Source organism: Narcine bancroftii, chromosome 10 (assembly GCF_036971445.1).
Source record: "Narcine bancroftii isolate sNarBan1 chromosome 10, sNarBan1.hap1, whole genome shotgun sequence".
In the NCBI taxonomy this organism is placed as follows: Eukaryota; Metazoa; Chordata; class Chondrichthyes; order Torpediniformes; family Narcinidae; genus Narcine; species Narcine bancroftii.
In genome coordinates, this window is record NC_091478.1 from 20,628,637 (window position 1) to 20,641,521 (window position 12,885).

General features: G+C 43.2%; 1 protein-coding gene across 1 annotated transcript in view; it reads right to left on the reverse strand.

Moving 5' to 3' along the window:
* The window catches only part of LOC138743782 (VPS10 domain-containing receptor SorCS1-like), an 800,159-nt gene that overhangs the window by 67,384 nt on the left and 719,890 nt on the right, over window positions 1–12,885 (reverse strand). The window contains exons 18-19 of the mRNA XM_069899386.1: window positions 11,211–11,324; window positions 8,073–8,244 (exon numbers count right to left, since the gene is read on the reverse strand). Coding sequence (XP_069755487.1) covers window positions 8,073–8,244; window positions 11,211–11,324 — 286 coding nt within the window. The remainder of the gene's footprint in view (window positions 1–8,072; window positions 8,245–11,210; window positions 11,325–12,885) is intronic.

The window sequence follows — 12,885 nt, forward strand, 5'->3', positions numbered from 1 at the left end:
CAACAAATTCCTTGTAAATGGGTCCGGGAGATCTGCCTCTTCCATTGAATATGTTCATGACACATTAGCCCCTTCTCCACTGGCATCCCAGTTACTGGCTGTGCAGTGTGTCAGGACAGGAAGCCATTTCCACTGGGCCACCCTTAACTGGGACACTAATTGCTTTACCACTGAACACCCTCATCTCCAGGGATCGGAGTGTTCTACCTTCAACTGGAAACGGGTGACTTTCTGGTGTCCCTTTTCCACTGCATTTATCAGCACGCCGGCACCAGCAAACACCGGGGATATAAGTACGGGTAGAGGTGGTTAATCTCTGGCATGGAATGACGCTGGCATTCGGTAAATGTTCCTTCTCCACTGGACTCTGTCCCAGTAAATTTCCAGTCAACTCCTGGGACAGGGTGCTAGTGAAAAAGGGGCTATTAGGCGTGCAGAGCCTACCCCCATCGAGTTCAGAGGTGAAAGAATAGTCTGCTTGACCGCGACCAAATTCATTAAAGATTGATGATTTAAAACATTGCATTCATTAACTATTTACATTCAAAAATTATCACCAGAACCCAACACAGGAGAAGTAGCAGTTATTCTAACAATAACAAAAAACTTGTGTCTTTCAACATTGCTCAACCAGCTACTCACTTGAGTTCACTGGTAACACTTCAAATTGGCCACACACAATGCCTGCCTCTTGAACTGGTTCTGATTTTAAATGTTTAAATTTAGACATGCAGCACTGTAACAGGCCCTTTCGGTCCACAAGCCCACGCCACTCAATTGACCTACAAACCTGGTATATTTTGAAGGGTGGAAGAAAACTGGAGAACCCTGAAGGAACCCACACCGACACGGGGAGAACATACACACTCCTTCCAGACAGCGCGAGATTGAACCCCGGGTCAATGGCACTGTCGCAGTATTGTGCTAACTGCCACACTAACCGTGCCGCACCGTGATCCATTGCAACAGTTTTGGAGCAAGCTGCCAGAGGAAGTGGCAGAGGTGGGTATAATTACAATGTTTAAAGCACATCTGGACAGGTACAGGCACGGTTCAGGGGGATGTGGGTCAAATGCAGGCAAGTGGGACTATCTCAGGGAGACAAATTAATCTGCACAGCTGCTGGGCCGAAGGGCCTGTTTCAAAGCGTTATGTCCATGACAGGGTGATAAACCGACAGGGTACGTGAAGAGGCAAAATATGTCTGGACTTTTCAGGACTTTGGATTGTAAGTTCTTAGTTTGAGAACATTTTTCTTTATGGAAATAACTGAGTCTGATATTGATGAGCTTTCGCTTATCGCATTGTCAGGAAGCTAACACAGCAATTTGACAACTGTATAGGTCTGCAGAGAGAGTGGGAGACCACAGTAAATAGAATTTTAGTGAGAAGGTGGGAATGGAAAAGTTGACATGGCAGATGAGAGATATGACTAATGAATGATTGAAACTTTGGGACAAAATCTTGCTCAAGAGTATATAAGAAGATTGCCCAACCCAAAATAACTTACTTTAATAATAAATACTAAAAGCAAAAGAAAGACTTGAATTCACATAGGATTGTTCATCACTTCAGGGCTACCCGAAGCCATCCTCACCCAGTGAACCACATTGAATGTTGACACACTATGAACAGGCAACTCTCACAAATAGCAATGGGAAAGTCAGATTATCTGCTTTACAGAGGTTGGTTAAAGTACAATTCCCTATTTGCGTTTTGAAGTGGGTGGAAGGGAGGTGCAGGCAGGGTCTTGGGTTAAAGTCATCTGAAAGACACACTCCAATACTACAGTGGCACTACACTGACACAACAATGCTCAAGTTATACTTAGATCTTTGACAAAGGACCTGAAAACACATGGTCTTAAGGCCCCAGGGCCTGATGGGATAATATACCAGATTATTGAAGGAGACATGAGAGGAGATTGCTGGGGGTCTCAAGAAAGATCTTTGGATCTTCATGAGTACTACTGAAATATCAGAGAACTGTTGTCCAATTGTCCTCTGATCAAGAAAGAAAATTGGGAATAAAGAAGGACATTTTAGGCCAAAAAGCCTCACATTAAGTCTCAAGGTAAGTACGTCATTATGGCTATATAAGACTGCATATGGAGTATTGTGTGTAAGTCTGGTTGCCCCATTATAGAAAGGAATGTGGAGTCTTTGGAAAGGGTAGAGAAAAGATTTACCAGGATGTGGCCTGGATAGAAGGTATGAGCTGTAGGGAAAGGTTGAACAAATGTGGGTTGCTTTCTCCGAGGCTGAAGAAGGTTTATAAGATTATGAGAGGCATAGATAATAAGAATCTTTATGAGGCAGTCAAGTTTAGTTAGTTTTTTTCCATACTTCTTTCCTACCAACTACATTAAAAAATTAAAAATGTTACATGAGAAAAAAACACTTTTACTTTGTTTGTAACAACTGTGGCTTGCGAATCGAGAACTGACAGACATATTCTTATTCTTATTGAACATGTAGGAAAGAAGAAAACATGAACATACATATTACAAAAAAAAATGTAGAAAAAGATTCTTAGAGCAGAATGGTTTATACACAACGAGTCATTAGGGAACCTTAAGCATAAACTCGAAGATGTGAAAACTTAATAAAATGATCCCTCTGTTCTACTGCACTCCTCAGTCCCCTACCATTTACCGTGTATGTTCTTTCTTGGTTTGTCCTTCCAAATTGCAACACTTCATTCTTGTCTGCATTAAAATCCATCCACAAATTTTTCAGCCCATTTTCCCCGCTGGTCCTGGTCCCTCTGCAAGCTTTGAAAACCTTTGGTGTGCACATTGGCTCCAATTTTAGTGTCAACTTCAAACTTACTGATCCAATTTATCACATTCTCATCCAGATCATTGATATAGATGACAACAACAATGGTTCCAGCACCGATCTGTGAGGCACACCACTAGTTATAGGCATCCAATCTTCCACACTACTCTCTGGCTTCTCCCGCCCAGTCATTGTTGAATCCAGTTCACAACTTCATCATAAATACCTTGTGTCTGAACCTTCCTGACTAACCTCCCATGTGTGACCTTGACAAAGGCCTTACTAAAAGTCCATGTAGACAACATCCACAGCCTTTTCTTCATCAACTTCCCTGGTAACCTCCTCAAAAACTCTATAAGATTTAACACGACCTACCACACACAAAGTCATGTTGACTATCCTTAATCAGTTTCTGGCTGTCCAAATAATTGTATATCCGATTTCTGAGAATACCTTGCAATAATTTACATATTACTGACATCACCAGCTTATAATTTCCAGGGTTAGTTTTGAAGTCTTTTCAAAACAATGGAACAATGTGAGCTAAGCTCCAAACCATTGACACCACACCCATGGCTATTTTAAATATTTCTACACTATTGTCCCTCAAGGTCCGAGGGAATTTCTTGTCAGGTCCTGAGGATTTATCCACCCTTATTTGCTTTAAGACAGCAAGCTCTTCCTTCTATTTAATCTGTAATCTGTGAATGCTGATGAAGAAAAAAACATTTAAAATCTCCCCCACTCTTTTGGATCAATACAAAGCTGACTACTCTGGTTTTCAAGGGGACCAATTTTGTCCCTTAGTATCCTTTTGCTCAATATACCTTTAGAAACCCTTAGGATTTTCCTTCACAGTGTCTGCCAAAGCAACCTCATGTTTTTTATAGCCTTCTGATTTCTTTCTTGAGATTTTTCTTGCATTTGTATCCTGCTCAAGTCCCTCAATTGCTCCGTTCCCTATAACTGCTAAACATCCATCACTTCATCCAAACCAGATCCCCAATATCCCTCAAAAACCAAGGTTCCCTATAACTGCTAGACATCCATCACTTCATCCAAACCGGATCCCCAATATCCCTCAAAAACCAAGGTTCCCTATAACTGCTAGACATCCATCACTTCATCCAAACCGGATCCCCAATATCCCTCAAAAACCAAGGTTCCCTATAACTGCTAGACATCCATCACTTCATCCAAACCGGATCCCCAATATCCCTCAAAAACCAAGGTTCCCTATAACTGCTAGAGATCCATCACTTCATCCAAACCGGATCCCCAATATCCGTCAAAAACCAAGGTTACCTATGACTGCTAACCTTGCCTTTACAGGAACATACAAACTCTGTACTCTCAAAATGTCACCTTTGAAGGTCCTACAATTACCTCACACATCCTTAACCAAAAACAATTTATCCCAATCCATGCATACTAGACCTTTTCTCATTTCCTCAAAATTGGCCTTTCTCCAATTTAGAATCTCAACCTGAAGCCCAGACCTATCCTTCTCCATAATTAACTTGAAACTAATGGTATTATGATCACCTGCCCCAAGATGTTCACCTACATGCCCCTCTGCCACCTGTCCTGTCTCATTTCCTAATTTGAGATCCAGTCTTGCACTCTCTCCCTAATTGGTTCCTCTATATTTTGATTTAGAAAACTTTCCTGAACACATTTGACAAACTCCAAGCCATCCATCCCTTTTACAATATGGGAGTCCCAGTTAATATGTGGAAAGTTAAAATCCCCTACTATCACAACCTTATGCTTCCTGCAGTTGTCTGCTATCTCTCTACAAATGTGCTCCTCTAATTCTCGTTGACTCTTGGGTGGTTTATAATACAACCCTATGAATGTAGGGTTGATGTTCCTGTTGAAACTTATTACCGCCGAGCTCCAAATTAGAAAGTGATAGGTCAAAACTCACCTCCTGTTGTGATATCAAGGCGGTTCCTGGATTTTGTCAAGGAAACTACCTTGCTGAATCCACATTCCATTCAGTATGTTGAGGGAAAGGCAGTGAAGAATATTTTGGCTTTCTCCATTGTTTTGGAGATCTATTTGGCACATTTAACCCAAAAACCTTTTTAAAAAATGATTTAGGAATTCAGTCTGTGCCACCACCAACCCCACCCCCCACCCCCTTTCAATGTGCTGTGGCCCTGTTGAGAATGGCTGTACTGGAAGATATTCAACTCGGGATCGTGGGGAAAGTTCAAAGGGGATGATCAGGGTGCCCAGAACACGCCGCTAGGTGGAAGAAAATACAAGAGTAGCATTTAGGAGGCTTCGAGGTAATGTGCAGAGAATGGAGGGATATGGATCATGTACAGGCAGAAGAGGTTTAGTTTAGTTTGGGGTCACGTTCAGTGCAGATATTGTGCGCCAAACTGCTGACCCCCCTCCAGTTTAATTCCATACAGAATATTTTGGAGAATCAAGGACTGTTCAATGATCCTTTTTCGGAAGCAGAGGAAAGTGTGCTACTGAGTTGTGACTGATGCATTTCTTCCTGGACAACGAAACTTATGTAAAATTGTTAATACTGTTGCTGGAATCATACGAGGTATTTCAATCCTGCTGAGAAATCTAATTGTAGATTCCTCCTGCTTATCACCACATGCTGGGAACAACAGTGAATCAACAAAATAGAGCACAAACGTCTCCAGGAGCTTCAGCCTTTTACATTATAACCCTGAACCATAGTGCGGATACAATAAAACTCACATGCTGTAAAACTACTTGATGTTTACTTAGGAGGCCTGCAAACCCCTAGACCTTTCAGCTTCTCAAATGTTTATTGAGATACTATTTAAAGTCTACTTCTTTGGTCAGCTTCCTTAAAGCCACATTTTATATTTGGCAGACAGGCATATCTAACAAGGCCAGAATTTACTACTTTTTTCGAAGTGACCTGAGATGATGATGAGGACCAGCCTTCTTGAACTGCTGCAGTGCTTTGGGGAAGGTGCTTCCACACATACCTATTGGAGCTCACACATTGGCCTTGACCTGAATGAATGATGGATCAGTGTATCTTTGTGTGTGTGTGTGTGTGTGTGTGTGTGTGTGATTTAATTTAGACCATACAGCACATTAACAGGCCTTTCTGCCCCATGAGTCTATGCCACCTAATTATACCAGATTAATATAAACCACCCTCCCCCCCACCCTCCCGTACATCTTGAAGGTTGGGAGGAAATAAATAACTGGTGGAAACCCACGCAGACATGGGGAGTGTGTCAAACTCCTCACAGACAGCAATGGATTGCTGAAATAGTGTTGCACTCATCACTAAGGATTCAAGGCCATGGTAAATTTAAAAGTGTTGGAATGAAGCCCTGATGAATTGGAAGATGGTGGGGGTGGGGGGAAGAAATGGGGTGCAGGTGACTTTAAAAGAAGTGCAGGTTTAAACCAAGCTTAGGAATAAAGAAGGTGAAATAGGAGCTGAACCATCTGGTTTTTCATCGTTGGGATGCGGATTGTCGGAGTTTTATTGCACCTTGCAGTGTGCCCACAGACATAACGTATTATAATTCAAACTTTCACTCAGTCATTCCTCAGCTCGAACAAGCAATTGCCGAACTAGCTCCACACCAGTAAAATATTCAGCTCTGAGCTGTGGTCTCACAACAGGCTGATGGCAGCATTACTGCCGTCTCTTCTCGTCAATGCATCAATCAAAATCTCCGCTCCAGTTCTCTTACTGTAAGGGCATGCTGTGTATCAGGGAATGAAGTCATAGCAGTGCTCACCCATCCATCTTGTTAATTATTGTGAATGAGCCTGCAGGATAAGTGCATTCTTTCATTCTCTGGAACTCTGACTTGGGGAGTGAGGGGAAGTGGCACTGAAATCGATGAGGTAGGGTGGAGGTTTGGGTGACTAAACCTGCATTTCAGCCAGTTCTTTCGCTTACTCAACTTGGTTGGAAATGGCTCTGAGCCATGAGTGGCAGGTCTATTGGTCAAAACTTTGATTCGGTCAGAAGGTTGGGAACTCAAGTCTCACTCCAGAGATCGCCATCGCAGAGCAGCCGATCTATTAAAAAAGACTGTGATTGAAGTAAAACCCAATGCCGGAGGAACTCAGCAGGTCAAACAGTATCCTTTAAATAATAAAGATAAAGATACATAACCGACATTCCGGGCTTGAGTCTTTCATTAAGGTATGATCAAAATGTAGGCAGGTGCCCACCATTTTGTCCGAGTGTCTGCCTACATTTTGATCGTACCTTGACGAAGGACTCAAGCCCGAAACAAGAGTTAAGTATCTTTGCTATTATAAAGTACACTGTTTGACCTGCTGAGTTTCTCCAACATTGTGTTTTTATTTTAATATATCAAAAGACACATCCCACCCCGTCACTCTCTATTCTCCCTTCTTCAACTGGACAGAAGGTTCACGAGTTTGAAAACACACACCAGGTTCAAGGACAATTTTTTTTCCCTGCTCCCATCAGTCTATTGAACAGACCTCTCAGAGCAGTATTTGCACTGTTAACTGAACCTTTTTTTCTGTCACACTATACTTTGAACTTTTAGTTTTGTGTTTCAATTCTCGTTGTGCATGCAGCATGGGTTGACTTGCCTTGGAAGCATGCAAAATAAAGATTTTCACTCTATCTTGGTGTGTGTGAAAATAAACAATTCGATTTAAAATTCTTGATCGACACTTTAGTGTCACGTGGACAGTAATGGGCATGCTGATCTTTCAATGAGTTATCAGCCCTGCCTGTCCTCTGGGATGGATGCAAAAGATATTATGAAAGTGGAGGCAGTGGAGCACATCTAGCAGCGCCGCTGGCTCACCGCGCCAGTGACCCAGGTTTCCTCCTGACCCTGGTCTGGACGTTCTCCTTGTGACTGCTTAATTTTCAACTGGGTACTCTAGTTTTTTTCCATTTCGCAAAGACATGCCTATAGGTCTGTTAATGTGCCACTGTAAATTATGTCTAATGTATGGGTGAGTGGTAGAATATAGTGAAGGTGGATGGGAATGTAGGGAGAATTAATGTAGGCTTAGCTTAATGGATAGTTAAGTGGTCAACGTAGACTCTGGACTGAAGGGCCTGTTTTCACACTGTATTTCTCCCTGACTCCATGACTCTTAAAACAGGAGAGTTAGCTTCGAGATCTCATGACCTTGTCGTTATCACATAGCCCTCTTTTGCTCCCATTTCTATGTCGTAATGTTCCTTGCAATGCCCCTAAATTGCTCTGACCTTCAGGAAACTCAATTCTGCCCTTCCAGTGCGATTGGAAGGATTCCTGCAGGAAGGCTCACCTCTTCCAGATGGGCGATGAAGGTGACGTTCTGTCCTAACACTGTGGCCAGTCTCCCATCGCTAGTGATGAGATGCAGACCCCGAGGAGCCCGTTTGGAGCATAGGTGCTGCTTAGCCGTGTAGAGATCTCGGACACCGCCTGTGCAATTATTGGCGCCAACCTTCCGGTAACTGCATATGGATTACAAGCACAACATCAAAATGACAGTCTTACTATCCCCATAATGCAGTCAGGGCCACCTCACTGTGACAATTGGCTATCTGAATAACAATGTAAGAGGAGCAGACATCCCACATCTGCAATTGAAGAGTAGGAATCAGAAACTTCAAGTCAAGTCTTTCTTTCTTTAAAAAAAATATTTTTAGTGAGTTTAACAAGTAAATAAATAACAGGTCATCATATACATATCACAAAATCGAAAACCTATCCATATTTGTTTAATTAACAATATTTCTTTTAAAAAAAATAATTCTGGATAGAAAATAAAGAAAACTACATTAGTCAATCCCTTGATCTAAAAGTCAAGTTTATTGTCATCTGGTTATACAAGTACATGCCGACAAAACAGCATTCTCCGGTCCTCAGTGGAAAACATGCAGACACACAACCAGACATAACGCACATACAGACAAACAATACACATGCAGGACAAGTATTTCATCTCAACAAACAAATAAATATTATTTAATGAATATGAGAGTCTCGGATGGTCAGTGTGAGCAGTTCCTTTGGTCCTTCAGCATTCTCACTGCCAGTAGGAAGAAGCTGTTCCTCAGCCTGGTGGTGCTGGCTTTGATACTCCTGTATCTCTTCCCCAATGGGAGCAGCCAAAGGATGCCGTTAGCAAGGAGGAAGGGGTCCTCAATGATTTTGCGCTCCCTCTTGAGAAATCGATTCTGGTAAATCACCTCGCTGGGGAGGGAGGGAGACTCCTCTCTGCCATTCTTATGATCCTGTGGATTGACCTCCGATCCCTTTCTCTACAGCCACCGTAACCCACACTGTGAAGCAGCCAGCCAGGCCGCACTCAATAAAGCTCCTATAGCCAAAATGGTGGCCCATCGCCTTGCCCTCATCAGACTTCTCAGAAAGTGCATGTTGCACCTTCCTGTCAAGAGAGATGTTGTTGAGTGTTCACGATAGTCAAGTGAACTTCAAAGGACAGAGTTGTTGAGGTGTAGTGGAGAGTGGTCGTTCCTGATCCTCCTGAGTCCATGACATCTCCTGTTCTCACATCCTTCCATTAAGAACTCAGTAATAGTGCCAAACGCTCTATGAATTGGAAATTAATTTGAGAATCAGAGTACCGTATATACTCATGTTACACTTGAGATTTTTGGATCAATTTTTCGAGCAAAATTCTGGTGGGCGAGTCGTTGACTTTTGTACGGCTCATACTTTTGACTGCAATAAGTATCTGCGATGTTGAAGGCATCAAGGGCATGGATGGCCAGGACCGGGTACTAAGTTTCTGTTTGGGGCATTGGGAGCTCAGATGGGCGGGCAGCCAGAGCCTAGGAGAGAGTCTGTGGCCAGGGCATTGGGAGCTTTGGTGGACTGACAGCTGGGGCAAGGATCCACGATCAGGGCATTGGGAGCTCCAGTGGGAAGGTGGCTGGGGAGAGGATCCACGGTCGGGGTGTTGGGAGTTTGGATGTGCAGGTGGTTGGGGCGTGGGGGGACGGTCAGGTCCAAAAGTAGGGTTTCGCTTTTACATGGGTCATACAGAAAACACACAATGTTTGGGCCAGAAAGGGTTGGGGGGGGGGGGGGTGCTTGACTTTTACATGGGGTTGATGATGATACAAGTATATATGGTACATAGTTCAGCCTCCAAGTTTCCTGCAAGAAACAAAGGACAAATTTCCATCTCTTGAATTCCAATGTGGGCCACTCAGGAGAAGCTGATTATTTAAAGGAATGGAAATGGTTAGTTATACTGATAAGGTTGAACTCTGCGGGTTAGGGCAGACGTGTGCTGCATTACCATCAGCATGGTCCATATCGACCAAATGGCCTGCTGTCTTGCTGGATTCTCTTGAGCAAAGTGATCCTTGTTTTTCCCTCCTGGAAGTGAAGGGCCGGGTTCATGTCTGGAACCAATGGACAGGAGATGGAAATCGGAGCGACTTGAATTTTAGAAGCTTGGATTTACAACACATGGCAACTGCTGGAACTGACCTGGGAAATTTGCAGAATGTATGGTGGCCATTCGGTACTGTTGTCAATACTGGGAGCTTGAAGTTATGACCTGAAATAGAAAATTAGATGGACCCCACATGCTGGAAACCTGGGATTGGTTCAACATGGAACACATAGGCTCAAATGTTGGTACTAATTACTCTCCACAAATGTATTTTCAGTTCAAAACCAGCCTGCTTCTCAATAGATGACAGGGAGGTTATTAAAGTCCAGAGAGGGTGGAAATGCAATGGCTTGACAGATATTTAACTCCAAGCTCATAGGAAAGTGGTTGAACCTGAAGTGGCAAAGTGAGCTTTTTATATCAAACTGCCAAACTCTTTGGGAATAATCTCCACTAAAGCAGGATAATCAACTCAATGAATGACCCTCTTTAATCTGCCCAAACAAGGTGATCTTCCATTGCCATGAGATGTTGTAAGGGAATGATGCTGCTTGAAACATTGCAGATTGCAGAACTACATGCACAAGGTCATATTGAAGCTTGGAGATGCAACTGCAAAGACTCTGTGGGGAACAATCTCTTCCTGTAGTGGTGGAGTATATCCTATCTGCCCCTGGGGACTTGTATACCCTAATGTTTTTCAAAAGCTCCAACCCTACCTCTTTAAATTTTAAATTTACACATACAGCATGGTAACAGGTCCTTCTGGCTGTAATAGTATTGCATTAACCGTTATGCCTACCGTACAGCCCTTAACCATGACATGCTCCAACACCTTAGCCTATTCTACGCTGTCCTCACATTCATCAAGATCCCTCTCCATGGTGAACACCAACACAATGTATTAATTAAGGACCTTCTCTATCTTTTCGTCCTCCAGCCATGTTTCCCCTTTTGTCCTCAAGCAGACTTCCCCTTACTCTATTCTTCCTCCTGATGTTCAGAACTAAGTTCCAACAGAGGAATGAAGAGTCATAGCAGCAGACCTACCCTGTGCTGTTAAGGTAGATCCGTCCCGTACTACATTCCTTGGTCGCGAAGGATGGGTTGTACCAGAAGGCTGGTAAGCATCTTCCATCAGAGTGACGTTCATATCCAAAATCACTATTGCACAAGGAAAAAGAGGGAGAAAAAGATTGGGATAGATCAGGAGAAAGGTTCGACATTCATATCATCAATTTACCAAGTTCAGCAATATTGAAAACAAAATATAAATCAAGTGACAAGTTGGGCAGAATGTTGGCAGATGGAATTTAGTCCTGCAAATGTGAGGTGATAGATATAGGACATACACTGTAAATGGCAGGGTGTTAAGCAACTTAGGAGAACAGAGGGTTCTCATAAGATTCAAGGCTATAGTCCCCTGAAGTGGCAATACAGTGAGATAAAGTGGTGAGGAAGGCATAGGGCATGCTTCTCTTCATAGTTGGTGCATGGAATATAAACGCTGGAAGGTCATGTTGCAAAACATTGCAATATTATGTGTAGTTTTCGTCACTGCACTATCGAAAAGATGTGGTTCCATGAAGAAGTGCAGAGGGGATTCACAGGGATGTTGCCTGGATTGAAGGACTACAGGTAAATGGAGAAAATGGGCTCGTTTTCTGGAGGGAAAAGAGACAAAGGATAAGTGGAGAGAGATATATAAAATTATGAGGAAAGGCATAACCACAGCAACTTTTAACATTGTGAAAAGTCCTGAGGGTATTCACAGGAGTACTGTCAAACAATATTTAACACAGCCGCGTATTGGGGTGGCATGGTTGGCGAGGCAGTTAGCATAGCATCTTTACAGCGCTAGTGTCCGGGACCGGGGTTTGAATCCCACGCTGTCTGTAAGGAAGTGGTATGTTCTCCCCGTGTCTGTGTAGGTTTTCCCTAGGGGCTCGGGTTTTCTCCCACCTTTTGTAACATACTGGGGGTGTAGGTTAATTGGGATGCAATTGGGCAGCATGGATTCGCGGGCCAAAATGGCCTGTTACTGTGCTGTAGGTCTCAATTTAAAAATATTAATAGGGGTGTGCAAAAGGTGGCTGAGAGCAACGCTTTAAGGATTGTTTTATTGGAAAGGAGAGAATTTCAGACATTGCTAGTTTAAAGCATGGCCTCCAGTAGTAAGCATGTGAGCTCAGCGATGGGTCGGTTGTCTGAGTCAGAACAGTAAAAAATTCCTTGGATAACTGGATGGATATGATGGGTTTGGAGGCCCTAAGATGAGCAAGTGGGAGTAAAGCAGGAGGGTGTGTTGGTTCAGCTGTGCCTGCAGTCATGCTTCCATGCAGTAGGACCACATGAGTACTGAGATCTTACCATTCAGCCCTTCAAGATTCAATTTATTGTCATAGTAATAAAACAGTATTGTATTACATGAAATTTCTTTTTGCCTGCTGCAAGGCAGACAGATTCACCACCGGCAGAAATTGCCGGCAGAAAAGCGCCTCTTAGATTTCCTCTAGTCAGACTTACAGTCAGAGAGAGAGAGAACCAAAATAGAGTCTCCCAGAGTCACCGAGCATCTGTAGATTCACCTCCAGCACTTCAGAAGCCTCCACAGCCAGAGTCCAATCCAAAACATTGGTGACCCGAGTTCCAGATCTGAACCTCCGACACAGTTTGGGTCACTTCGGCGCCCTTGGCACCTGGTCACATTCCAGTTCCGGTACCT